Source organism: Colletes latitarsis, chromosome 14 (assembly GCF_051014445.1).
Source record: "Colletes latitarsis isolate SP2378_abdomen chromosome 14, iyColLati1, whole genome shotgun sequence".
Taxonomy (NCBI): Eukaryota; Metazoa; Arthropoda; class Insecta; order Hymenoptera; family Colletidae; genus Colletes; species Colletes latitarsis.
This window is the reverse complement of record NC_135147.1, coordinates 19,208,376-19,225,346: the sequence shown is the minus strand read 5'-3', so window position 1 is coordinate 19,225,346 and position 16,971 is coordinate 19,208,376. Positions and strand designations below refer to the sequence as shown.

General features: G+C 36.3%; 1 protein-coding gene across 4 annotated transcripts in view; it reads left to right on the top strand.

Moving 5' to 3' along the window:
• Positions 1–2,570: 2,570 nt before the first annotated feature.
• Positions 2,571–16,971, top strand: part of LOC143349983 (monocarboxylate transporter 14) — a 46,689-nt gene continuing 32,288 nt past the window's right edge. For 2 of the 4 annotated variants that reach the window (XR_013081043.1, XM_076781693.1), the window contains exon 1: positions 2,571–2,829. Coding sequence is in view for 1 of the 4 variants with exons in the window: in XM_076781693.1 (XP_076637808.1) it covers positions 2,819–2,829 (11 nt within the window). In the remaining 3 variants the exon portion in view is untranslated. Of the gene's footprint in view, positions 2,830–3,015; positions 3,376–9,090; positions 9,264–16,971 lie in introns of those variants that run through there. The other 2 variants (XM_076781695.1, XM_076781694.1) reach the window with 2 other exon arrangements.

The window sequence follows — 16,971 nt, the reverse complement described above, 5'->3', positions numbered from 1 at the left end:
GAAACCCTACTCTTTCTTTTGGCTGTGGTTGACAGCTTTTGACAGTTGAATTGTTTCCAGTTTAATTGATGGTCCTCTCTCCTTTTCCAGTTCCTACCATTGGGTGGTCCAACCAAATCATTTTAATTCCATCTCACACTCATGGGGAGTCTCAAGATTACATACAAAAGATAGAAAAGAGATTTTTTTTGCATTCAGAATGAGTATATGATTTGCGTTTTGTCCTTGTTCTGCTAATTGGATTCCCTGCTTTAGATGCAACACCATTAATCATTTTAATAATCAGTTCGAACTAATTGTGTACTAATAAACACATCAAAGAGTATTTATTGAGTGCAGTATCTGCCAGATAAGTCTTATTGATGAGTTCAACTAGCAGATCCGTGACAAAACGCAATAATACTGGTCTTTGTACTAAAAATATTACACGAAACAGATTTTCTTTTAATATACATGTATCGAGGACTACTGAAAGGTAAGTGATCCGTGACTCTCTTAACCTCTGAGAGGTCCTATCGATTCATTTTCGGTATGAAGTTTCTCAATGTGTCCTCGAACTTCAGCGATAATCGCTCGCGTCAGTCGTTTTTACAAGTATCAGCCTGTATAATACGAAGCATTAAAGAGGTCAAGCGCGCCAAAAAGTCTGAAGTGTAGCGTTGTAAGCACGGAATGACCGCGCGAATAACCTTTACTCGCGTCAGTATATGTATTTCTTTTAGTGATAGAATAATAAATGCATAACAGATTAGGGGCGGATCGAGAAGACTTGCTAGGAGGGCGTGAAGTATATTTTTATCTGATAGAAGTTTAAAGAATTACGTTCACAATAATTATTTACTTACACAAATATATCAAAAAAGTCTATAAAATACAAAATGAATAATAATTATATTTTTTTCAGATTTAATAACTCGAGAAGAAGAAGGCAATCATCGTTCCCTTAGAACCTCTGTAGCTAATAACTATATTTTTTTTTTTATTTACAGGATATACACTAAAAGATATACAAGGTAATAAACAATACAATGAAAGGTAATAATATAACAAATTATACACTCATGTGGCAGTTAACGTGTTAATTATTAATAAGTGTATAATTTGTCCACTTGAGTGTGTTTTAATCTTTGTAATTGAGTTTTTTTTATATAATCTGAAAAATTATATAAGGACAATTTGTGGCAAGTAAGCAATTTGTTGAGACAGGGAAAAGGGATTGATGGCGGGTTAAGTGGAGTTATGTGACAGTTTTATAGTCATGTGTCTCCACGTTTGGTTATGGTTCTATTGTTGAAATTTTGCCGCTAATTTGATGGTAGACACGTTAGTATGGCGCCATGACAGATTTTTGCCGCCAATTTGCCACCCATCAGTATGTTAGTCTGTTGCTATCGTGTCGCGATTCTGCAATGGCATTATGATAGCAGGCCACTTCATGCTTTTTTATCAGTCTGCTAACTGATTGTAATATAACAGATTCCCATATTGAATTTCTCAACAGGTCGTGTTCGTACATAGTAATTGATCTTAATAAAATCGCGATCGAACACATTTCGAAGAGTGACTCAGAAAATGGTGGTATTGCGTGATATTTCTGTAATCGTATGATTTAGTCTGAACTAGTGTTTCATACGTTTCAATTTCCCTCGAGGATTTGAATTGAAATCATATGACTACAAAAGTCATGATTTCAAGTCTAGTCGTATTTAGTCACGCGTTCATGTGGCACCACTGCTGCCATCTTCAAGTTACTCTACGGAAGAAACATGAGCGATCAAGAATTTATTAAAATCATTGTATCATACGAGTGATATAATTGAAAGTATCCGTGACTCCATGTTCACTAAATTATTCCTATGACTATGTTTTCGGGCCTGAAACTCTTTATCGCGTTTATATTATTTACTTCTAGACTCTGTTGCATATTCCTTCAGATATTCCGGGGGCAAGATACATTTTTAAATTTCCTTGACATGAATTAATACTTCATGTAATGTTGATGGCGTCAGGCACCACGGACATTTCTGTTTAAATATACGAGTCTTCTCGAAACAAAAGGTTTGAAATTTCTCTATTATTTTTAAATTTTTTAGCAAATTAATTTCAATGTTAATTCCCATCGTTTGTGTTACAGCTATCGTTTTGCTTAGGTTTGCCAACATTTAGTAACAATCGTCCCCAAATCACACAAACTTAAAAGTAGCAAGCAGTAGCAATTTCGTTCCAAAAAGTTTCGACTTCCGCGTGAAGAAAGTCCCGTAATTTCTTTTATCTTTGTATAATTTTGTCTTTTTATAATAATGCAAAAGACGTAATATATTTGGAGTCTGAAACTCCACTAGGATACCATCTTGTAGCAAACGAAAAATCTGCGCGGTTGTTTACAGCACGTCCGGGGGATCGTTCCGTTTCCCATCCCCCTCTGTTCCGGACAAACGGGACCGAGACTTCGCCGCGCGATAGGCGTATATTCTTGGCGCGACCTACCTTAAAGTAAACTTACACTTTCGTTTAGGCGCCACCGTGCAACAGGAGGGGCGAAGCACGGGAAACCAAACGGACGTAGAGTTCAGATGAACGCCGCGACCGTTCTATCGCGCGAGAATTACAAGTGACTCGTCCTCGTGCGTTTATTGCGACCTCCTCGTGTTTCTCGTCTCTCCTCCGATCTTTCGACTTCTTTCTTTTTCCCGCGCCCGACGCTTTTTCGTTCCCCTATTCCCAGGTACTCGCTTTCTCGATCGGTTGGCTCGTTTTCTCTTCAGGCGAGGCGGACGACACCAAGCTGCGGGCGTGAAATCGAAGTTCGTCGCGGATCATGACACACACGTGAGTGCAGTTCGGTGAAGGTTCGCTGACGCGATACACGAAACACGGGGGTGCATTGTTTTTCCGTGATGCGTCGTTCGTAACGGAGATATCGCATTTTCGGATCGCGGTGGTGACCAATCATCGGTAAAAAGAACGCTGTTTGGAGGAGCGAATAGATCCCTGTAAACGATAGTTATCGCGCGGGCTATTGTCGACGGTAATCGGAAATCCACCATGAAACTTATCGCGCCAGTCGAGACGTTTTGAACGTTTGCTCGAAGGAAACACGCCGTGCCGCCGCTAGAAGGACTAGGACGTTTTCTTACGCGGAACTCGAAGCGAAAAAGAGAGCTATCCAGTGCGTATTTCTACGCGCGGCGCGAGTTCGAGCCACCAGACGGGAGGTTACGTTTCGTGCACGTGTATATTCGAGCACGCCGCCCTTTAACGCGGGAACGGTAGAGTCGAAACTCGCGAGCGGTTTATTCGAACCAGTTTTGAACGCCTGACACCTGGATCGACGAATTTTCGTTAAATCCGAAGACCAGATCCGAATGAATCGAGGTGACGTTACTATTTTACTTATTGTGCTAACATAATAAAACACTACTGCACGGGTACACATACAGTGTCGTGAGAAGTGTCCATCAAATGTCATCGATTAAAACACGTTTTGCATAATATTTTGTATTTCGAAAATCTGATGATATTTACGTTCCGTGTGAGATCTTGTGCGTAGTTGAAAGTGAATGACCGATCTTGCAATATATTTAGATAATCTTTGCGTCAGGGTATACCGTTTACTGTGCGTAAATGCTGTTGGCAGTTTTTACGTAGTGTTGATCGATGTTTTGAATGTGAAATTAATGTTTTCATAACGTTCGATTGCTGCATCCGAACGAGTGCATTCTTAACATTGCTGTTACTGAAAAAGGAAGGGACAAGGACGCCTTTAACTCTCTAATTATGTTAACGAGACGTTATCAGTTTCTACCTGTGCGCCTGGCTCGTAATGTCAATAAACATTTTTACCAACGTTACGTCACTCGGGGGCTACTATCACCGTGTCTCGCGATTGGAAACGACGAAAACGGGTTGCCATGTGGTCCGGCGGTCACGCAATCTCCCGCTGAAACGGGTTATCGGGCAGTCGCCTCCAGTGGTCTTATCGACGATCGACGGAACCTGCGCGTGACGACATTTTTTTCGCGCGACGATTCGATTTCGTCGCCATCGTGTATCGATTCTGGGGGCTTTGAAGGGTTTCGAAAATAATTATTTCGAACCGAAATTAACAAATATCATTTACAATTGCGACGATATACAAAATATTAGGTCGTTCCATATGTTCATGCCGAGTTTTGTACTGCAACTTAAAGCAATATTTTAAACATATGATGGAATTTTACTACTGGGATGTTCAACCACCTTTGGGAAAAATTGTAATGGGAGATTCTGTAGACCAAAATAAGACGAAAATCAAGGATACTGATTTGTTGATTGAGGCTTCGTTAAAAACTTATAGAAACATTTTCGGCCACACAGTATATTTTCGGTAATAAATTTTTTTCTCGAAAGCACGTAGGATTTCGAGGTTATGTATATTGGCCAAAAATGATTATAATTGACCCCTGCAACTAAAAATAATTTTTTTAGAACGATTTGAAATATTTTAATTTTGTCGAAAAATTTCACACCTTTTCGAATTTTTTTCTTGAAAGTGTGTAGGATTTCGAGGGTATGTCTATTCACCAAAAATGCTTGCAATTGACCCCTGCAACTAAAAATAATTTTTCCAAAACGATTTGGAATTTTTTTTTTCCGTCGAAAAAATTTCACACATTCTCGAATTTTTTTCTCGAAACTGAGTAGGATTTCGGCGGTATGTCTATTCACCAAAAAGGATTGTAATTGACCCCCCTAGCTAAAAATAATTTTTTTAGAAGGATTTGAAATTTTTTTTTTCGCCGAAAAATTTAGGCACCTACCCCCTGTCGATTTTTCTTAAAAATTCGTTTTTCATTTTTAGTAACTTTGTTTGACGCCCTACAGAAAAGTTGTCTAATACTTTTTTGTAGGTACCCATGGTCTCTACTTCAGAAAAAAGTTTCATTGAAATATATTCACTATTGTAGAAGTTATGGACGTTTGAAAATTGGACCATTTTTATGGGGGTTTTCTCATTTTGCGGGGTCAAGGACCAACTTTTCGAATATTTTTATAATTGCTACATATTCTACACTAAAATACGCGGCGTTTGGCTTTTTGAACATTAAAATCGTCCAATCCGTTCAGAAGTTATGGTGTTTTAAAGATTCGCATGAAAATTCGGGGCAATATTTTCGGCCACACAGTATATTTTCAGTAAAGAATTTTTTTCTCGAAAGTACGTAGGATTTCGAGGGTATGTATATTGACCAAAAATAATTGTAATTGACCCCTGCAACTAAAAATAATTTTTTTAGGACGATTTGAAAGTTTTTAATTTTGTCGAAAAATTTCAGCATCTACTCGAATTTTCGTCTTATTTTGGCCTCTAGGATCTCCTATTAAAATTTTTCTCAGGGGTGGCCGAACACCCTGTATAGTTGATATAAAACTTGTTTGACATTTTATTAAAATATAGTTCGACGCTTTCCATTAAAAGGTTGATATTTTCAAATTGTTTATTGTCGAACCGAAACTAACAAATATCTCTTGGAATTACGACGATATAAAAAATATTAGATCGTCCCATATGTTCATTTCGAGTTTTGTACTGCAACTTGGAGCAATATTTTAAACACACAATGGAATTTTATGAAAACCAGTAAACCTCTTCTCGTTTCACAACTCCCTTTCCTTTGGCAAAGCAATTATACATATAGTTGATACAAAACTTGTTTGATTTTTTATTAAATGTAGTTCGACACTTTTCATTAAAGGTTCATATTTTCAATTTGTTCATGCACTAATAAGCTTGCAGTTTTATTTCTTAAAATATTTATGCAATCGATTGCGAGCACCATTTTGGTTCCCATACTTCGAGCTTTGACTCAATATCTATTTCTATGAATCGTTGACGTTAATTTAAAATTTCAGAAATGCCCTCCACTGACAAATTTTGTTTTCTATTAAATTAGAAATTTTATCCTCCTTTTCAGAATATCGAACTGCACGAACTCATGGGACGACCTAATATTTTTTACGTAATATAAACGTTATCGAAATACGAATACGTTGCAAAGAATATTTTTTATAGCGTGAACGAAACATTTGTTTCCGTCAGGAAAGAATTTTTTTTATCTGTTCTTATCGGAACTCGCGAGGCTCTTTCTTCCAAAAAGTTCCATAGCTTACGTTTTTTGGATAGAACCTTCGTGAAAGTTCCAGAAGTTTTTCGAGTCCTGGTTATAACGATCCAAAGATTAAGAACATTTACTGTTGTGCATCAGGAATTCAGACTGACGTCGAACGATATTATTGCGTTCCGTGCACGACCAGAATTTGTCGTTCTTGCGTTCACGGCAACATTATTTATCGCGTGAAACATGCATCATTACTAAATCGCTTTCAACGGTCTTGTCCAAATGAAATCTCCTTGGATCGATCGGTGTAAGAAGGAGATTGCAAACGCCCAACGAAAGGTCGAGATTAATGATGGAGCTGAAATACGTGTCGATACTATCGATGTATTTACATTCGAAATTGATTATTTAGTATCGAATTATTCTACGGTATGTCTTTCCATCAATGTACAGGGTGTCTCGGTAATTCTGTTGCAAAACGTACTTCGATAATTCGGAGTCGATCGAAACTGTTAAAATTTTTAACGATTCTGATACGACCAACGATTTTCTGTGTTAAGAAAATAGAAAATGAGGTGTATTCCGTTAAAAGTTCCACTAATTCTTGCATAAACAGATGAATTTTACTTTCTCGGAAATGGAAAGGAGTTAAACTTTGCCATATCTGTTTCTCGGTTCTAAGAATATGCTCAACATTTGCCCTTTTAGCGTGGAATATAGAAATGTTTCATAGATTAACACTGTACTCGTTATTTTATAGTATTTCTAATGACACTATTATTTGAAAGTTTATAAGTGATAGGATTTATTTGAAAGAAAGGATGCAAGCTTGAAAGAGTCGGTCTTCAGTGAAAATTATTAATTCCAAATAATAGGTCTTCCTAATTTCACGCTGACTATATTATATTTTAATTTAATTAATATTCCTGACATCGATTGCAAAAACTTGTCGATTTGGCATGGAATTCTTCCGAGGACCTTCGAATTCCTCACGGCGGCTTTCTATGTCCGTTACATCATACTACTCGTTTTTAGAGAGAAAAAGTAACTTATTTTTTAAATAATAATTACAGGATATAAGTAAATGCAAAGTATTGCATCGTTGATTAGCTTCAAAAGGGAACTTCATAGTTCGAAGTTTTTAAAACTATAAAAATACGAAGCTTGGAATTTTTGAAAATCTTGAATGTTTTAAATTATTAAAATTTCAACGTTTTAATGAATAGCGTTAAACTACATTTTAATAAAAACTTACAGAAGTTTTGTAACGACGATACAATGGCTTTGTCAAAGGAAGGGGAGGGAGTTATGGAAAGAGAAGAGGTTTACTGTTTTTCATAAAATTTCAAAAAATTCGGCACGAACATATGGGACGACCTAATAATTTCTCATATTTGGGATATTTTTGTCTTGAAGACTTTAAGCAATGAATCGAGGAACGTAACAGGATTAAAGGGGGATTCTCGTGTAACAGTGTTAAAATTAAAGTTTCCATTTAATTTTTTTCATAAAGAATTGAAAGTCTTATTGTACTAGACTTTCAGGAACACGAACAGATACCCTCACACTATATGATGTACTATATAATATGAAAAATTTAAACAATTAGAGCATTTTGAAGACAAAATTTGTATACCAAAAAAAAACTGTTTCTTCAAAATGCAATAGTTTTATACATTTTCCATATTTTTTATTTAAAATAGGCACAGTACCAGTGGAAACCAACCAACTTTAATCCTTAACTGGACTCTCAGTCCAACAACTGAACTAGTTTACTTAAATTTCATTTTTACGAAATTGATAAATGGAAATCAACTTTCCATTAAAGCATTCAAAAAATAATAAGCTATTAGAAGATTACATTCATTTTCAAATAGTTACATTGATATATATAAAGTAATTATTGGTTTAAACTTGCGGAAGGATGCTACGCTGTACACCAACTGTAGTTACATCCTCGGATAAGATCAACTACTATTCAATAAGGGATAATGAAAAATGGATTAAAAAAATTTATTCGTACAGTTTAGGGGTCCCTCTCCATGTACCTAAAAGTCTAGTACAACAGAACTTTTAATTCTTTACGAAAAAAATTATTAATTTAAACTTGTTACACTGTACACCAACTGTAGTTACATCCTCGGATAGGATCAACTACTATTCAATAAGGGATAATAAAAAATGGATTAAAAAAATTTATTCGTACAGTTTAGGGGTCCCTCTCCATGTACCTAAAAGTCTAGTACAACAGAACTTTTAATTCTTTACGAAAAAAATTATTAATTTAAACTTGTTACGCTGTACACCAACTGTAGTTACATCGTCAGATAAGATTAACTACTATTCAATAAAGGATAATAAAAAATGGATTAAAAAAATTTATTCGTACAGTTTAGGGGTCTCTCTCCATGTACCTAAAAGTCTAGTACAATAGAACTTTTAATTCTTTACGAAAAAAATTATTAATTTAAACTTGTTACGCTGTACACCAACTGTAGTTACATCGTCAGATAAGATTAACTACTATTCAATAAAGGATAATAAAAAATGGATTAAAAAAATTTATTCGTACAGTTTAGGAGTCCCTCTCCATGTACCTAAAAGTCTAGTACAATAGAACTTTTAATTCTTTACGAAAAAAATTATTAATTTAAACTTGTTATGCTGTACACCAACTGTAGTTACATCGTTAGATAAGATTAACTACTATTCAATAAAGGATAATAAAAAATGGATTAAAAAAATTTATTCGTACAGTTTAGGGGTCCCTCTCCATGTACCTAAAAGTCTAGTACAACAGAACTTTTAATTCTTCACGAAAAAAATAAAAGATTTAAATTTTGACGGTGTTACGCGAGAATCTCCCCTTAAAAGCTTGGAACCAGACAGCTGATAGATTCGAGCGGGTCATCGTTAGCAACGGGACGATCCTCTGCGTTTGTCACGGACCAATCTGGCATTCGGTCGTTATCGGTGACCGATGGAAGCCGTGCACGGCCGACGGGACACGCTTGATCGCGCTGACTCTCGAGTACATCGCGCGCCACGTCTCAGTACACGCGCGTCACGCCGCCACGAGCACGCGCGCGTTCCGTCCCAGGCATCGTCCATGCTCGGTCCCCTGAAATTTCGGCAGTCTGTGACAGTGACCTAACCCGAGGAAAGGTAATCACCAATCGACCTTTACGTTCACGCGTTTCGACGGCCACGCGCGTGTGAATCCTTGTCCGCGCGTAGCTCATCGTCGTTTCTAGGATCCACGCAAGTGGGCGTCGAGCAGAAAGCGCTTCGTATTCTACGAACGTCGACGCGCATTTCCCGCCTTCGCGTCTGCGCACATGCGCCGCGCAGCGTCCCTTTACACGTGGTCGACCGGACACGTGCGCGATTTTCCTATTCTCAATGCACGAAGAAACTTTTATTTAAACGGTTCACGAATGGAATATTTTCTGGTACAGATTATCGACACGACCTTTTCATTCGTATCATGTGGAATGTAATTTCTGTAGTTTTTACGAACAGTGGAGTGGAAGTTGATTTCTAGAGAATTAGAGAACTTCTTTCGTATTGTGTAGAGACGAAATTTTGTTCGAATAATAGATGCATGAAAACATTCGATGGTAGCATTAACGTACCATTGGGTTGTTTATCGACACGATTATTTTTTATTCGTTAAAAGTTTCCAGAATACTCCTCGTCGCGAAAAAATGATATTTTTCGTTTCATATTGCACTTAATACGTTTGTCAATCAGAATCTTATATTACAAACGTAATGTCACGCAAAAGTGGCGTGACACGAACGTGTTAAAATTGTAATTTTTATTGAAGGTTGTTTATCACTTTCGTTCGTTGTTCTATCATTTTCGATTCGTTTCTTATCGCGAGGCTTTTCATACGTTTACGTGTTAAACGGGACAAGGTATCTGTTCTCCGTATGCAAAGCATGGAAACACGCCCGCATGACGTCGACGACGTCACGATTCCGAAATTTCCATACGGAGAGGCTCGACAGCGATTAGAATATTAATTTCGAATTGGTAATGGACCTACCGCAGAAACGACCTTGTTTCATCGGCGCACAGAACCAGTGAATGTTACGGAAATTTTCCGCGTTTGTCATTGTGATTACTTTTCCGTTTCTATTTTCGTTGCTTGTTCGTTGCAAAGTCATTAAATATTAGGTAATTAAGATCGATAGTCGATCGCGTATCCGATAGTGGTCAATATTCAGAAAAAAATGTAAAAATTACAATTACAATAGGGCCTCGATTAACTACTGTTTGATTATTCAGTTCTCCGAGGTCTCGATTATCCGGCGTATTAAGAACACGTATTTTGATTAGGAATTGCAAATTAAACGATTAATTCTTTTACCGACCAACATTTCTACCTTACGTAAACGATTTTCTGTCCTGCTTTTGTGACGAAGGTTTCCTTTCTTAAAATCGTTTTAATTTGAATTCCTTGTGGCAATACAGAGTATTGGTCCAAACTTTTATTAGAGCAGTTATGTTTCTTCTCCTATTATCGAATTTTTATAATCTATAAATTATACGCACCTCTAAATCACCTGTGTTATACTAGGATACTTTATTTGGATCTGCGTTTCAAAATTAATGACGCATTAGTTTCATTTACATAATTATCGCCGTCTGTACGAATAGAATTTTACTGTTTATATTCCTAATTCTCGCTTTGTTTTGTCGAAGGAATTTGGTATTCCGAATGTACAGCAAAAAACTGAAAAATTTAAAGTTTAAAATGATAATCCATAAACCTAATAATTTTTTATCCACTTGTAATACAAAAGCAGGAGGATCGTTTAGAATTAACTCGTTTTACTTCGATGGCTACTTAGCCACGATTACTTAAAGTATTTTCTAACCTATAACTCAAAACGTTCACCTCGAATCTTCGAGCCTCTATTATATTTAACCATGACTACTTAGGGGAGTTTTGAACGGCTCTAAGGAACGAAATAAAGGGAAGAATTCACCATTATTAATGCATACATGATAATTTTCGCAAAAGAAAAGAAACAATACATTAGTGTATCTAGGTTTAGTCGCGAGGGGATTAAAAAACAATGCAATTCTATTTTTTCGTTAACATGCACGATTTCAGAATTCGTCCTATTTTCAATTCTACCTAAGAATTTTAATTTTTGTTCACCGATCAATGGACGAACTTCGAAATTTCGATCTAAATTATAATTTCCACCGAGGCTGGTTTCGAGTCGCCAAAGCCTTGTTCGTTCTCTCTTTTTGACAGTGAAAAAACATTCGATGAAGCCGTCGGTTACGAGTCGACACGGACAAACAGAGTTCGCGGTTCTTTTGCTTTCCCCTGACCTGGGTGAAACTCCCCGCCGTGGCGAACAAAAGAGCAACGGGGGTGAAGGGGCTGGCGGAGGTCGTCGAGTGGCCCGCAACAGGGACGCCTCGGTGGTTTATTGGCCTGTTTACGGCTATTTCTGAAACTCTCGCCCGTTGACCGATCCACCGGTTTGGGACGAGATGTTGGTAAATAAATGCACAGCAAATCGTCGGAGATAAGTTCCCTCGAACTTTGGCCCCAGCACGTGGCCCCTTCACCTCGAGCTCTAGGTACGATTGCGTGTTTGTGCGTAGGGTAAAGCGCCAATTACGGATATCTGCTCAATTATGGGTTACTCTAGATCGTAGAACCGTCTCAATCGATATACATATAGTGACTAATGAAAACACTCGAACGCTTAGACTTACAATTTTTAGCACATCGAACATGTATGTTAAACTAAAGTGTTTAATACGATATGGTATCTATAGCAAGAAAGAGGTCTCAACGATACGTACATATTTATTACAAATACGAACCATCAGTGGATAACAAAAGTATTCGAATATGTTGTTACTTCGAGAATCGCTTTGTTCGCGGAAGATTTAAAAACCGATGAATTTCACGATTTTGATACGTTGTGGCGCATTTAATACGATTTAGTATAGAAAATTCTTCGTATTGTATTTGATTTCGCATTTTTATGTTTATAAATTCTCAGTTAAACGCTATACTTAAACTCACAATATTTGTACGTAACGTTTTATAGATTTTGATATTCATTTCTGAGCTTTATTTTTAATCCTGAACATTCTACTCACTGTAGCCCACAGTATTCAGGTATTTCGATGGTCGGTTGCTGAGTCTGTTCCGTTTCGAAACGTTAGAGCTGTATGAATCTCAGCAATCCGTGTTGTTGCATTTATTGAGACACGCGTTGTAAATTATTCGACGTTCCAGTATGATTTTTAGACCTGTTTGATCTATTGCACTCATGTGTATTCATGCGTACGCTGTAAATCAATCGGGGCTTGAATACTATGTGTAAGGCGCGTAGTTTAAAAAAATGTTGACAGAAACGTGGAATTTTGCGAAATCGTCGCGAAAACGCGCAAACAATACCCGCAGCATAAATTATTTTACATTTTTTTGTTATCGCTCATCCGTGTTTTGATATTCATTAAATTACTCGACATTTCGAGTACGATTGCTCGCCGGGGGAAACCGTTAATTATATTTAGATCCATGTGATAGATCCATGACTGTGTCACTGAAATTTTTATATTATCGCGGGTACTTGATAATTCAGGCGCGATGGTAAATAGATGATCCTTCATAATAATTCGTGATCAAATAATCGTAAAACTTAGATTTAAACTCTGTAAATATCTTTGACTACTCGTGTTACCTTATATCAGCAATTAAACGTTTCTTTTCAAAGCGTTTTTGAAATTACAAAAATCTTGAAATATCGTACCGCGTTATACAGGGTGTTCGGCCACCCCTGGGAAAAATTTTAATAGGGGATTCTAGAGGCCAAAATAAGACGAAAATCAAGAATACCAATTTGTTGATGGAAGCTTTGTTAAAAAGTTATTAACGTTTAAAGTTCTGGCCGTACTGAATTTTTTTCTCGAAAATGCGCAAGATTTCGGGGGTATGTGTAATGACCAAAAATGATTGTAATTAACCCCTGTAACTAAATATAATTTTTTTAGCATGATTTGAAATTTTTTAATTTCGTCTAAAAATTTCAGTATCTACTCGAATTTTTTTCTCGAAAGTGGATAGGATTTCGGAGGTATGTCTATTCACCAAAAATAATTGTAATTGACCCCTGCAAACGAAAAGAATTTTTGCAGAACGATTTGAAATTCTTTAAGTTAATTGTTAATTCTTTAATTTAATTGTCAATTCTTGATTTTCGTCTTATTTTGGCCTCTAGAATCCCACATTAAAATTTTTCCCAGAGGTGGCCGAGCACCCTGTATATTTGGCTATTTATTTTACAATTTATTCGTATTTTATCATTGTTATGTAGTCTATAATATCTGCAACTGTTAATCTTGATTATTTCTAGAATTCCCCAAATCTCGAATCGTTACTGGTCGTGATATTTCAATTTCGATATATCGAGCATCGGATAAGCAGCTATTCGTTAGTCAAAATTTTTATCTAGACATGAATTTTGTCCATCTCTGCGTGGCGTATCGTAAAATCAAGATTTCGGAGGCGACTCGTTTTTCGAAAACAGATAACGATCCCACTAATTACATTATCGTTGGGCTTGTCTGGAAAGCGATACTAGATCTCCACTCAGAGAACATTAAAGATTGGAAACGATTCGATGGATTGTACAGAATGATTCTAGTAACAAGACCAGGTTAAATTTTGAACAAGGATACATAAAAGGGTAGTTCTCTGCAGTCCACTATCAAATTTTAAACAATACGTCAAGAGATCTAAATATGATACTACGTATATTATTTAAAAAAAATTAGTTTAATTTTAAACACTTAAAACAGTTTTTTATAATTAAATAATTATTCATGTTGTTGCACATCTAATCAGATCCTGGTCGAAGAATATGGAATTTAAATATAAAAAAAGTTATTAAAATTTTCTTCTATCTTCGTTTAAAATAGAGCTATAGCCTGTTAGAGTTACTATAATCACCCTGTACACGTGAAAGGCACTCGAAGTGATATCGATTGTTGTGTCTAAAGAACTCGATGGCGAATTTGCTTATCTCGAGTCGATCGATTCTCGAAGGGTGCAAGGTCGAAAAGTTTCCTTTGCACGAATTTCGATAGATCGAGTGTTTGCTATTTCGAATGCTCGAGCGCGATTAACAAAGATAATTCGACGGTCACTCGTGTCGTTCAAGTTTTTCAAGTATTTATGAAGTTCTTGGCTGCAGATAAAGTCGGTTTTAGTGGTCGATTATGGTGGCTCGTTCGATGATTACGCTCATCATTCGAGATAAAACGAAATTTTGGGACCTCGATTAAAAAAGAGAACAAATTTCTAAATTTCATGTTATTTAGACAACAAATAAATCATAGAATAGCAGAGAAATATCTAATTTTAAACATAACTCTTAGTAAACAGGGGGTAACCATATGTTGATTAAAAAAAAAGTCTGCGACTTCATATGCTCATATTAAGTAAATATTGCTCAATAAAGATAAGAACGAATGATACAATAATTGTGCAATGGTATACTTATTAATTTGTTTAATTTCATAGTGAGAAGTCCTGACTGAAATGTTTTAATCAATTTATTTCTGTAAATATCGTTTTGCAGAAATGAATATTATCTTGGAAGGGATATGTTGGAAAGTATCGAGAATTGTTCGTATCTGTTAATTTGCTTACAGGATAACGCGCCATTGTCGACATCAAACTTTACTCTCGATCGTGCAAATATTGGCATCGTTCGACTTATCGATCTTACGCTGATTTCTCGACGTCGCGGGGTCGCGACGATCTGTATATAGTTCGTTTCAATATTTGTTTCCGACGATATAACTTTCCACTCGATTGTTGTTTCAAGTGTCCAAAGAACATGATAAAGGGGAAAGGAGATTCTTTTTTGCAGCTCACGGCCGTCCGCGGAATCGTCCAACCGCGAACGACCATACTTTATTTGGATATATTACTGAAAAATGAGTTGTATAAATAACGCGACTAATTCATTTCAATCGTGCCCTCTATAATAATTTAAATAATTGCATATTTACGCGAACGTTCGAGAGGGATAATTTTATTATAATTTAATATAATTTTATTATTATAATTTATCATAATGATTATAGGATGAGAATTGGAAAAAATATTTCTTTTTGACATATCTTATTAAAACTTTGTATTTAATATTTTATTTGGGGGACTCTGTAGTAAAAATTAATTTCAATATATCGGATCCAACATGGCGGATATAACCACTAAGCTCTAGATATATGTTTATTCATATGTTTCATGGAAACTTATTGTTAAAGGTTAATATTTCATAGATTCAAAAAATATTTCTTTTTGACGTATTTCATTAAAACTTTGTATCTAATATTTTATTTGGAGGGACTCTGTAGTAAAAATTAATTTCAATATATCGGATCCAACATGGCGGATATAACCACTAAGCACTAGATATACGTTTATTCATATGTTTCATGGAAACTTATTGTTAAAGGTTAATATTTCATAGATTCAGTGAGTCAAATACACCGTTCGAAATTATCAAAACGGATTTGGAGTCTATTTTGTTGTTTCTGGATCAGGGGAATCTCGTATTCTTGGCACCCTTCTCCCCGCTTCGTAGTTCTTTCACGTCGGGCTCGGTATCAATTAAGCGAACGTTGCATGAAAATTCAATTAAAAACTCGACAATTTTCCAATTAGGCTCAATACACCGGTTAAATCGAATTAAACGAAGTCGTCGCGTAACAAGGACTACTTTCCCGCCATCAAAACGAATAGTCTGTTTCCGCGACGTTTCCAGGAAGACGCGATGAGTAATGTCTTAGCCAGTATCAAATCGAGTTCGAACGATTCTATTGACTTCCTGGATCGAACCGTACACACTTCCTCCTCTTAACAAGATAATTGTGTTCATCGAATTATCGATTGTCCGTTCGTTTACGAGGACTGCAATTATATGTTCATTCATGGTGTCAAAGATCTAAACGATCCTTAAACGTGTTAAACGATCTTTCATAAATCGGTAGCAGGTAATTAGTAAGTCTTTAGACGAAATACGACGAAAGAGTAAATTTAGAAACATCTTTTGTCGCGTTTCAAGTTTGTTTGCAAACGGGATTCGGAATCGAACGAAAGCGTTTATCAAAAAATTTCTTTGCACAGTTTCACGAGTCGGATTTGTCACCGCAATTGTAGACAATAATTCGATACACGGTTCGAATATAGCTACCAGCTATAATTACCAGTAAGCAGTGCTCGTGCACGCGTAATAACCGTTTATCTGTATAGTAACGTTTTAATAATCGTACCATTAATGTCTTCGGTCATCTTGTGTGCCTTTTATCTGGGTTAAGCAATAAGACTTAAGAGAGAGCAACCAACAAAAGCCACATACACGCATTCATCGATTGGAAAAGTTTGAGACGAAGATTGACACTTCCTGAGAAACGGTTCTAAGAAACAACAATGATATAGAATAATAGGTAGGGTACGAGAATATTTATTTCAGTCGGAATGAGACAAGGGCAACGAGATAAACCAGGCGTTAGATTAAAATACAATGCGTTCGTCTTTTAATAAAAACTGAACTAAACGGACTAAGGGGTGTGAACTTTTTGTCGGGAATATTTTTAGTAAATAATAAAACGAGAACGCTGAAACTCGTTATCTCGTAACGGACTTCGTCGATGGTCGCTTAGCGACGATTGCTCAAAGTGTTTTCTAACCTATATATCAAAACGTCCACCTCGAATCTTCGAGACTCTATTATATTTAACCATGACTACTTAGGGGAGTTTTGAACGGCTCTGAGGAACAAAATAAAGGGAAGAATGCACCATTATTACTGCATAGACG